This window comes from Oncorhynchus nerka, linkage group LG13 (genome assembly GCF_034236695.1).
Source record: "Oncorhynchus nerka isolate Pitt River linkage group LG13, Oner_Uvic_2.0, whole genome shotgun sequence".
Classification (NCBI taxonomy): Eukaryota; Metazoa; Chordata; class Actinopteri; order Salmoniformes; family Salmonidae; genus Oncorhynchus; species Oncorhynchus nerka.
This window is the reverse complement of record NC_088408.1, coordinates 77,076,140-77,088,126: the sequence shown is the minus strand read 5'-3', so window position 1 is coordinate 77,088,126 and position 11,987 is coordinate 77,076,140. Positions and strand designations below refer to the sequence as shown.

The window sequence follows — 11,987 nt, the reverse complement described above, 5'->3', positions numbered from 1 at the left end:
TCTCACAGTTGAAGTGTACCTATGATAAAAATTACAGACCTCTACATGCTTTAAGTATTAAAACCTGCAAAATCGGCAGCGTAGTATCAAATACTTGTTCTCCCCGACGTGTGTATATATACACAGTGCCTTGCGAAAGTATTCGGCCCCCTTGAACTTTGCGACCTTTTGCCACATTTCAGGCTTCAAACATAAAGATATAAAACTATTTTTTTTGTGAAGAATCAACAAGTGGGACACAATCATGAAGTGGAACGACATTTATTGGATATTTCAAACTTTTTTAACAAATCAAAAACTGACAAATTGGGTGTGCAAAATTATTCAGCCCCCTTAAATTAATACTTTGTAGCGCCACCGTTTGCTGCGATTACAGCTGTAAGTCGCTTGGGGTATGTCTCTATCAGTTTTGCACATCGAGAGACTGACATTTTTTCCCATTCCTCCTTGCAAAACAGCTCGAGCTCAGTGAGGTTGGATGGAGAGCATTTGTGAACAGCAGTTTTCAGTTCTTTCCACAGATTCTCGATTGGATTAAGGTCTGGACTTTGACTTGGCCATTCTAACACCTGGATATGTTTATTTTTGAACCATTCCATTGTAGATTTTGCTTTATGTTTTGGATCATTGTCTTGTTGGAAGACAAATCTCCGTCCCAGTCTCAGGTCTTTTGCAGACTCCATCAGGTTCTTCCAGAATGGTCCTGTATTTGGCTCCATCCATCTTCCCATCAATTTTAACCATCTTCCCTGTCCCTGCTGAAGAAAAGCAGGCCCAAACCATGATGCTGCCACCACCATGTTTGACAGTGGGGATGGTGTGTTCATGGTGTTGCTTTTACGCCAAACATAACGTTTTGCATTGTTGCCAAAAAGTTCAATTTTGTTTTCATCTGACCAGAGCACCTTCTTCCACATGTTTGGTGTGTCTCCCAGGTGGCTTGTGGCAAACTTTAAACGACACTTTTTATGGATATCTTTAAGAAATGTCTTTCTTCTTGCCACTCTTCCATAAAGGCCAGATTTGTGCAATATACGACTGATTGTTGTCCTATGGACAGAGTCTCCCACCTCAGCTGTAGATCTTTGCAGTTCATCCAGAGTGATCATGGGCCTATTGGCTGCATCTCTGATCAGTCTTCTCCTTGTATGAGCTGAAAGTTTAGAAGGACGGCCAGTTCTTGGTAGATTTGCAGTGGTCTGATACTCCTTCCATTTCAATATTATCGCTTGCACAGTGCTCCTTGGGATGTTTAAAGCTTGGGAAATCTTTTTGTATCCAAATCCGGCTTTAAACTTCTTCACAACAGTATCTCGGACCTGCCTGGTGTGTTCCTTGTTCTTCATGATGCTCTCTGCACTTTTAACGGACCTCTGAGACTATCACAGTGCAGGTGCATTTATACGGAGACTTGATTACACACAGGTGGATTGTATTTATCATCATTAGTCATTTAGGTCAACATTGGATCATTCAGAGATCCTCACTGAACTTCTGGAGAGAGTTTGCTGTACTGAAAGTAAAGGGGCTGAATAATTTTGCAAAGCCCAATTTTTCAGTTTTTGATTTGTTAAAAAAGTTTGAAATATCCAATAAATGTCGTTCCACTTCATGATTGTGTCCCACTTGTTGTTGATTCTTCACAAAAATATACAGTTTTATATCTTTATGTTTGAAGCCTGAAATGTGGCAAAAGGTCGCAAAGTTCAAGGGGGCCGAACACTTTCGCAAGGCACTGTATATATATATATATATATATATACATACACACACACACACACACACACACATCCAGTCAGAGCTACAATAGGCCTTTATACAAACAAGCCATTTGCCACATGGGCCTGCAATCATTCACTTTTAACCTTACTGTGTGTTTGCAACAGCGCAACTTTAGATCATTAGAACACATTTATTTGCCAAAATTCAAAACAAAACACCTGACTGTATTTCTGTAAATATGTAAACACCACGGGAGTCCTCTTACATTTGGGAACTTTACAGTCCTATTTATCAAACAACCATGAAAAAGTAGGCACTCTCTCCCTCAGTTATGCACATCAACAAGATCAACAACTAATGCTAGCCAGAGCAAGATGAGCTAAATTCTAACAAAGGAACATTAGACAAATGCTCTCAAACTTTTTCAGCTAGTTGGCTGTCAAAATTGCACTGATAAACGATGGGCAATGGTAGCCTCCTCATCCTTCTGCAGCTTGCCTGCCAATGCATGCTTGTCCCATCAAAGCACCCAAGCTAACTGGCAAAAGTTGGCTAGCTTGCAACTTCCAGACAAATGAGAAAACACCTCACTCTGACCATTTTGCAATGGGAAGCAATAGTTGTACATTTCGATTGGGATATGCTTAATGCTTGTGTTTTTGTATTCTTATGATTGGGACCTACTGGCTTATGTCAGAGTTTATGGACTGCTTATCCTTTAACATCATGCTGTGTATGACTGCTGTCTTTCCATCGGCCCTATGCAGTGGAGAAGTGGTACCTGGAGAAGTGGGTATACTATAATTTTGCCAAAAAGTTACCAAACTCTCCAAAGGAAAGGCACCCGGTGTGAAAAATCCTGTGTTTTCCTATGTTTTTTTTAAGTGAGTTTTCCTATAGATATTTCAGATTTTCACTCTCAAAATCATGATGGTCTAAGTCCACAACAACGCTTAAACCATATTAAATCTGATTGGGTGGGCTTGTCAGGCCCAGGCCCATCCATGTCTATGCCCCTGATGCAAACAGCGCATGATGACAACTGCACATCACAAATGGTCTACTAGCCAACACTTGGGACTAAACTTTTTAAATACCTGGTTTGCATACCCATTGTTGCCTTACTTAGCATTTACTGGTAGATATAAATGTCTTTCCTACCCTACTAGCTACCGATGTTATTCTTCTCTGAGCTGCTCCAAGCCAAAACCAGTTGAGAGCTGCACACTCTTGCTGCTTGCAGATGATATTCCGCTGAACTAAGACATCTGTGCGGCGCGAATGTGAATATATTTCACATGCTTTGCGATTGTGTAGGCTACTTTGTGCATGATCTCTCGATTGTACTACATGATTGATAAGTCGTATACCTCCACTACACTACTTTGATACACAACAGAAGGGATTAAGAAGTGAGTATACACAATGCCCACTGAAAACAAAAGTGGGTATACTGTTTATACCTGGGTATACCCTCCACTACACCAATGGTTCTTTGTGTTTTACAAAAAGTGCATTCTCCTACATGAGTGCGCTGGTATTACAGTTGCTGTCCTTTCAGAATCACAAACTTGTCACACACTGAAGGCCTATAGGTTCACCACTGCGCAAACATGTATATAATAGATAAAGGCTGTTAAGATAATGTTTCAAGAAAGGAGTGTATATATTTGGCCCGGCAAAGTGGTTTTATCCGCTGATTGAATGGAAGCTGATAAGAGTTTTTTACTCTGCTGGTCTGGTGAAGAAATTATGAGTGCTCACTGTCAAGACCAAGTACAAATGTATCTGAAACCGAGACACTCAATATGTGGCCTCGAGACGGGAGTACTACAACACTGATCTATTGTGTATGGTGGCAGGACCTCATATGTCTGCAGCAGGCGGCATGGCCAGATATCCCTCTCTGTTTCATCAAGCTCTCAGGAGAACAATGGCTGTTTATCACCCAGGTTCCTGAGGCCTTTCATACAGATCACCCCTCCGCCTGGGTAAGAGACAGAACAAGAGCCCACCCACAATCACACACACTATCAGGGGTCGAAGCACAGAGGTGGTTAGGGTCAGTCAGTGGCATGCCTGACGGACGGGGCCCACAAGTCAACAGCTTGCGATATGGATCTTAGCAGGACATAGCGGGCAGCACGGGGTGAGACGGCCTGCATCCGAGGGATAGCCTACATTTATTTCACAGCATTATCATTATTCATCTATTATCTACGGCTATGTTCTGTGGCCTTCATACCATACAAGTTACAATGCATTTATTGAATATGCAAAAGCAATACAGTATGTTTCTTATGTCTGTATTTAAAAAAAAACTATTTTACCCGCAACCAAATGAGTTTGCCCTACACACACACACACACACAGTCTTGTACAACAAACTTTGTGGGGACAGTCCCATTCAAAATCCTATTTTCCCTAACCCTTACCCAAGCTCCTAACCCCCCTAGAAATAGCATGTGGAGACTAACAAAATGTCCCCAGTTGGTCAAATTTTTGTTTGACCAAATCTGGTCCCCACAAGTATAGTTAAACACGTCCACACACACACACACACACACACACACACACACACACACGTGTTATTCCTGGACTGTCTCTGTGGGAACCAGCAGTAGATTAATTAAGCTGTTCCATTATCGCTGTGGTATTAACACAAAAGCAACACTACGGGAGATACAGGCAGGAGGCAGGCGGCAATAATACTCACTTAATAATACCCATTTAAGGGAGACCTGAGGGAGATTAAACAGTTTGGCAAAGAAGGAAAAATGCCACCTTAGTTAAGCCAAAATCCTGGCATGTGAGGTTTACACTTGATTTATTAGCTGGAGGGGCTGTGGTGGCAGTGAATCTATACACCTTACCTGTTAGTCACACAGTAACGTAAAACAACACATTTAAGCCAGACGTAATTATTGAGACCTATGAAAATCTATAGAAATTAGTTATTATTTTGAATTCTATTTTTGCTTAATTTGGTCTCTTGGTTATTAAGAACCTGTTCCTGAAATGTCCACTCTGATTTGAGCTATTCTATGACTGGGCAGCGAACTAATAAACTGAACGTAGCCTCATAAAAAGAAAGTTGGCAGACTCACATGTACACACATACACAGTAGGGGGTTTGAGGCTTGACTGTAATAAGTGGTCCTTTGGGGGTCACGAGGTGATGTGGGCAACAATAATAAAGCTGTTATACTCTGTTTCAGGAGCTCTCTACAAGCAATGAAAAGAAAAACCCCAACAATGGGCGGAATGAGAAAGCCTTTCAAGCCAGCGGAAACCAGCAGGGCTGTTCATAACACAGACAGAGTACAGAGCACAGGATGGCCCTTTTATTATGATGCGGACAGAAGCGGAAATAGTCAAGCAACAGAAGGGTTTGATGGCAAAGCAAAAATGTTATCATAACATTGTTTCACTATGCACAAAGGCCTAGCTACTGTATGACCAACATGGGATCACAGGGTTAAATGGCAGAGCAATATAAATAGAATGTCACATTTTTCTATTTATGTTGTGAAATCATAAAACTAAAATCAAACTTTGTCACATGCGCCAAATACAACAAGTGTAGGCCTTACCATGAAATTCTTACTACACCACTCCTACAATGCATAAACATCTCAGTACTGACCCAACTTCCATAATGTATGGGTAGTTAAGTTTAGCATCTGTGTCCATTACCAAAGCACCAAAGGTCCTTAGAAGGACTGAAAGAAAACAGAAAGAAAACATAGCATATCTTCATGACATCCTTCTACGAGGTTAGAACTAGACTGTTCTATGGGTGGACACAAATCCTCTTCCATGCCACTGTCCATTTGCCAGTATTGAGGATTACAACATATCCTGTACAGTACAATTACTGAGAGCACCACTCTGGATCTCCACTTGGACATGTCAGTCTGATTCATGTTGTTTTTCCGTTCACACCACACTACAAAACAAAAGGAAACGTCCCTCCTTGATGAGTGGTGTCAGAGGCTCCCTCTCAGCTCTGTGCTTATGAGATAAGACTAGAGAAAGACGGCTCACACTGAGGTTAATCAAATGGCCGATGGGTATCAGGGTGTCATTTGGGACCTATGAGCTCTGGTCAAAAGTAGTGCACTACAAGAGGGAATATGGTGCTATTTGGGAGGCAGACTGCATTTTTCAGGAGTAAGAGGAACTTGCCACTTGACACTGATAAAACACCAGTTTTATGTTTCCCCGATAATGGATAAGGTCAGAATTTAGAGAGTACGCTGATCCAAGATCTGTGCTCATGGGCAACCTCTACCTAAACTACCACCATCTTTGAGTTCAATATAAAGGGTCTCCTATCACGACCTAAACATTCACAATAAAGGCTTCCCTTTTATAATCTCCATCCACTCAAACAGAGGGAAATGAAATGTTCATAGACTCCCTGAGCCAAAAGATATGAGCCAAGATGGATGATAGCTGTTCAATAGTGGCCCTCCGCCATCTCTTAGCTCAGAGACACACACAATGAGAATACTTATTATTGTTTCCTACTGTTATTGTGGAGTTGTCTAAACATAAAATGTATTTTATCAGGACGTGCTAAACTGTCAGAGGTCAATGATACATCTGATGTTTAACGGTTATGTCAGGTTCTAGGAATTGAAATGAACTCAGTACAACAACACATGTTTTGGTCACAGACTACATCCATACAGTAGCCTACATACATACACCACATTATCAAAAGTATGTGGACACCTACTCGGCAAGCATCTAATTCCAAAATCATGGGAATTAATATAGAGTTGGTCCCCATTTTGCTGCTATAACATCCTCCACTCTTCTGGGAAGGCTTTCCACTAGATGTTGAAACATTGCTGCGGGGACTTACTTCCATTCAGCCACAAGAGCATTAGTGAGGTTGGCACTGATGTTGGGCAATTAGGCCTGGCTTGCAGTCGGTGTTCCAATTCATCCCAAACATGTTCCATAGGGTGGAGGTCAAGGCCCTGTGCAGGACATTGAAGTTCTTTCACACCGATCTCGACAAACCATTTCTGTATGGACCTCGCTTTGTGCACAGGGGCATTGTCATGTTGAAACAGGGAAGGGCCTTCCCCAAACTGTTGCCACAAAGTTGGAAGCACAGAATCGTCTAGAATGTCTTTGTATGCTGTAGCATTAAGATTTCCCTTCACTGGAACTAAAGGGCTAACCCCAGGCTATTATTCCTCCTTCACCAAACATTACAATTGGCACTATGCATTGGGGCAGGTAGCGTTCTCCTGGCATCCGCCAAATCCAGATTTGTCCATCTGACTCCCATGTAGTGAAGAGTGATTCATCATTCCAGAGAATGCATTTCCACTGCTCTACAGTCCCATGGTGGCGAGCTTTACACTACTCCAGCCGACGCTTGGTATTGCGCATTTTGAGCTTAGGCTTGTGTGCGTGCGGCTGCTCGGCCATGGAAACCCATTTCATGATGCTCCCAACGAACAGTTATTGTGCTGACGTTGCTTCCAGGGGCAGTTTGGAAGTCAGTAGTGAGTGTTGCAACCGAGGACAGGCAATTTTTACACACTTGGTGCTTCAGCAGTCCTGCTCCATGAGCTTGTGAGGCTTACCACTTTGCAGCTGAGCAATTGTTGCTCCTCTATTCATTAAAGAGCTAAAAAAAAAGTGTAAACTGTACTTATTTTCCTTCATAGTTTGTTTGCCTAAGCATGACCATCATCCATATACCACATTTTTACCAAACTTTGCTTTTTTGTGTGAACAATTGGACCTTACCTCTGGGGATAGTTACCCCTCATTCATACATACATGCATACATACATACATACATACATACATACATACATACATACATACATACATAATGCAGTGTCAAAGTCAATATTGTCACAAGTGAAATGTGTGGTTCATGATTTTTTTTATAAAGATTTTGTATTTTTCAACAACAACAAAAAGTTACTTATTTGAATTATAAATTAGGATGTTAAATGTAGCGGAAATGTTTTGTCCTTTTGTTGTCTACTAGTTTTGACGTCCACACCCAGTTTGGGAAAGATTGACATATTCCAAACACGACACTCTATGAAGAATTTACGGCGAATATGTTAGGCATAATTGCATATACTTTAAATGGAAACAGTGTACCTTATTGTAAATAGGAAACAGGCCTATCAATTCAACTTCCGAAGCACTATGAAACTCTTTGTTTTATGTCAAACTTTAGCATGAAAAGGTTGCTATTCCAATGAGTGAGTGGTGTCATGTTGCCAAGTTTCAACTATCTGATCTCGCTAAAAGCTCATCCCTTTTCTCTCTTTCTCTCACTCATCTGGTAGACAAGCATTCATATACGACCGTTTGAGACCTTACCTGTGTGTAACTTATGAAATGTAAATAAACAGACGTATATCCCCCCTCTTCTTTCTATCCCAGGCCAGGGAAGGGACTCCGGAAACAGCTCCAATGTCCCGCCCTCATCCCATGACGCCCGTTTGTCTTTTTTCACGGGTGGGAGGCAGTGCAACGGTTCATTTCGGCTCAAACCAGGGTGGAATCACAATATGCAAAGGTAATTCAAGATCCAAGATGGCAGCCATACTTCTCAGTTTCTATATGAGGCAGATATCGTTCTTGATGATGTCACGCTTTGGTTGTTACACGTTATTATATGGGAGTTCGTGGGAGGATACATTATTTCGCAAACATTATTGTGTAGGAAGTAGCACTGTGATTCCACGCTTGTCAACAGTAACATTGTAACAATCATTGTCTATGCTAATGTAGCCTACGGAAAGTATCCTAAATTAAAACTTTAAATTGAAGTCGATGCAAACTTGGAAAACAAAACAGTCAATGAGAGCGTGCATCGTTTTAAACATTTTTTTCCAATTAAATATATTTCAAGAAATGTTCTAACATATAGACTTAGTCTAGATTTGAAACAGGCGGCAGCTAGTCTAGCGGTTAGGGGCGTTGGGCCAATAATCTGAAGGTCACTGTTTCGAATCAGAATCACCTTTATTGGCCAAGTAGGCTACATTTACACATAGACTACTCAGAATGTTACTTGGTGGTATGGTGCTGCTAGTGATAGACAACATTTAGAGATATAATACAGGCAACTGAGTTTAAACAAAGTTTACATACATTTGGTGAAAAATACTTAAACCTCATTGCTCATGTAAATCGCTCTGGATAATAGCGTCTGCTAAATGACGTAAATGAAAATGTGTATATGCTTAATTATGCCCTGAACCCACCAGAAGCAAAAACAACATTTGTAATGTAACTAACATTACACCTGCTTATGGTCCAGTGAGTCCAGTTTTAGCCTGCAATCAACATACTGTCACAGCATTAGGCAATTCTAATTGCTCTGGTTGGGGCCATTACATAGGCTACATTTGTAATGCAACTAACATTACACCTGCTTATGGTCCAGTGAGTCCAGTCTGTAGCCTGGAAACAGCATACTGTCGACAGCAGTAGGCAATCCTAACTGCTATGTCTAGGGCCCTTACATAGGCTATGTGGTGTTTTTGTTTTTTATTAGGCTATTATTACAATGTTCCAATATTAAAACATTTAAAATCAATAACATCGAATGTCATACTAAATTATGCAGTTCTGTCTAGAACCAGTCATATACAGTAGCCCATGGCTCTGGGTATAACCAATTAATTGTATGTTCTTAAATTCGACTAAATTGGAAATAAGAGCCCAGCAATTATGTTTTCTTCAAAGTCATATAATTTAGTTATTGTGAAGGCTATTCCAGTAATGAGCAACTTGGTTAGAATATGTTTTATTACAGCCTAGGGTCTTACAAGTCCTCTGCGTTTGTTCCCAACCCTATATTCAACCGACTAACTGTTCTCACACGCACGCACGCACAAAATGCGGTCTCCTGGCTTTGTTCATTCTCATCCAACATCCCTGCCTCCTCATTGGTGCTGAGAGGATGCGGTGACTTCTGATTGGGTGAAAGTTTTTCCTCTGGCTTTAGCACTTGTGGAGTCACCCCCACCCCACTCAAAACATATAATTGGTCAAGCCGCTCTATGAGTCCAGTTGTTTTTACAGTCAGTAACATACTGACTAAAACGACAGCCTGTTGTAGACTATTTGTAGCAAGAGTGATGTAAGGAGTCTCAAACAAATCGACGTTGTCTGAATCTGTCTGAAGCTCAGATATTCCAAAGCGCAGCATCCACATAAAGACGCGTTGTTCACGCACAGAGGAGGACATAAATTATAACAAATATCCATTAAAAAATAGCGAAGATGGTGTCCGCTGGACTGGAGATCCTTGGGCTGGGGCTGTGCGTCATTGGCTCGCTCCTGGTGATGGTGGTGTGCGGGCTGCCCATGTGGAAGGTAACGGCGTTCATCGAGGCCAACATTGTGGTGGCTCAGACCATCTGGGATGGGCTCTGGATGTCTTGTGTGGTGCAGAGCACCGGCCAGATGCAGTGCAAGGTGCACGACTCTGTCCTTGCGCTCGGTCACGACCTGCAGGCGGCGCGAGCCCTCACCGTCATCTCGTGTGTGTTTGGCGTGCTGGGGCTGATGGTGGTGATCGCCGGGGCGCAGTGCACCAACTGCATTAGCGCCGAGAACGTCAAAACCCGGGTGGTAAACGCCGGAGGGGTCATCTACATCACCAGTGGGTTGTTTGTGTTAGTTCCTCTCTGCTGGATGGCCAACAACATCATCTCTGACTTCTACAACCCACAGGTGCCCGCGTCCAAAAAGAGGGAGATCGGGGCCGCGCTCTATATCGGTTGGGCGGCCACGGCGCTCCTGCTGATCGGGGGCGCGCTACTCTGCTGCTCTTGTCCTTCTGACGGGAATTCGGGCTATTCGGCCAAATATTCCCCGACCAAACGGGCCACACCGAACGGGACCGGAGACTATGACAAAAGGAATTACGTGTAGCCCTGCTTCCCACCCTCGGGATGGGGTAGCTATGCTGTGCGTAAATGTGCTGTGATCTTTTGAAAAACTATTTTTTTAAACGTATTTTTTGCACCTGCAGTTTACTCTGAACTTTGAAATCAATTAAAGCATCATTTTGTTACACTGACTATAAACTAAACACAATATTGGATAACATATTCGTTCATCATTTTTGCAAACAGCAGAAAATAAACTTTTTGGAGACTATGCATATACGTCTGGATATAAAGTGATAGCCAATGACAAAAATGAGCGTCTTTGTTTTAGGTACCTGTATTTTTAAATGTCCTAGTCTATATTTTCTATGATCGCTCATAATCCCTTCCATTTTGAAATGTTTACCATTATGAAGATTATACGACTGAATATATCCACTGTTTTGTTTTACTTCAGTGTAGGCTTCAGTTACTGTGATTTCGGAGTGATAGCACTCCAAACCACCTAAAAGGTTTTTGGACAGTGGATTTTTTGCTTCATGGCACTGTGGGACGAGCTAAAAAAATACATGTAGGCTAGGCCTATTTTTAAGGAAACACAACTCAGGCGTCCTTATATGTGTCTATAATAGTGGAATATAATCCATTTTACAAAAATTAGGACCATAGATTTAGATGCCAAATATAGGATGTCCAGATGAAACTTTTAAAAGTTTGCAAATGTGAGTTTTATATCTGTATGTAGAAGCTGTGCTGGATGTGTTTCTTGTCATGGATTTGCATGAATACATTGCTGTTTTACTAACTGGTTTTGTTGATGTTTGATGTAAAGATCCATTATATATTTCATGCAATATCCTTTCCATGGTAAAACTGAGATTAAACTGATATCGTCTTAAACGTATTTGTTCTACCGTGTTTTATTGAAACAAATCGAAATGTAGTTTAATTAATATAATAAATAGGGCATCAGAACATGTAGTTTAATTAATATAATAAATAGGGCATCAGAACATGTAGTTTGCAAATCTTCAATATTATTTATGTTTGGGCCTGACGCCTGCGTGATGCAGTTCCCCAGCAGGAGAAAGTATTTTGGTGAACTATAGAAATCTAGATGACAATACCCATTCAGCAAGAGTGGGGCTATGCTGTTAAACACACAATATTCCCCGACCCATCCCCCTTTCAGACAGCTCTTTCTCAATCCACCGCGCGGTTTAAAAGGCGTGCAAATTCGGATGTCTTTCCACCACTATCGCACTTTCCCGCCAATGGAGGGGTTTGATTTTGTAGGCCTGTCTGTGTGATTGTGATTGTGGGTTGTAAAATTGGCTGATTTTATGGTGGCAAAACAACTTTTTTTGTGAG

At 41.6% G+C, this 11,987-nt stretch overlaps 2 protein-coding genes across 2 annotated transcripts in view; one reads left to right on the top strand and one right to left on the bottom strand.

The window, feature by feature from the left end:
• The window catches only part of zgc:63587 (uncharacterized protein LOC393431 homolog), a 43,769-nt gene extending 35,570 nt beyond the window's left edge, over positions 1-8,199 (bottom strand). Inside the window, exon 1 of the mRNA XM_029678382.2 lies at positions 8,092-8,199. The gene's annotated coding sequence lies outside the window, so the exon portion shown is untranslated. The remainder of the gene's footprint in view (positions 1-8,091) is intronic.
• A 1,565-nt stretch (positions 8,200-9,764) lies between these two features.
• On the top strand, positions 9,765-11,520 carry LOC115140193 (claudin-4-like). Its single transcript, XM_029678383.2, has one exon. The coding sequence runs from the start codon at positions 10,006-10,008 to the stop codon at positions 10,657-10,659; it is 654 nt and encodes a 217-aa protein (XP_029534243.1). The 5' UTR covers positions 9,765-10,005; the 3' UTR covers positions 10,660-11,520.
• Positions 11,521-11,987: the final 467 nt, after the last annotated feature.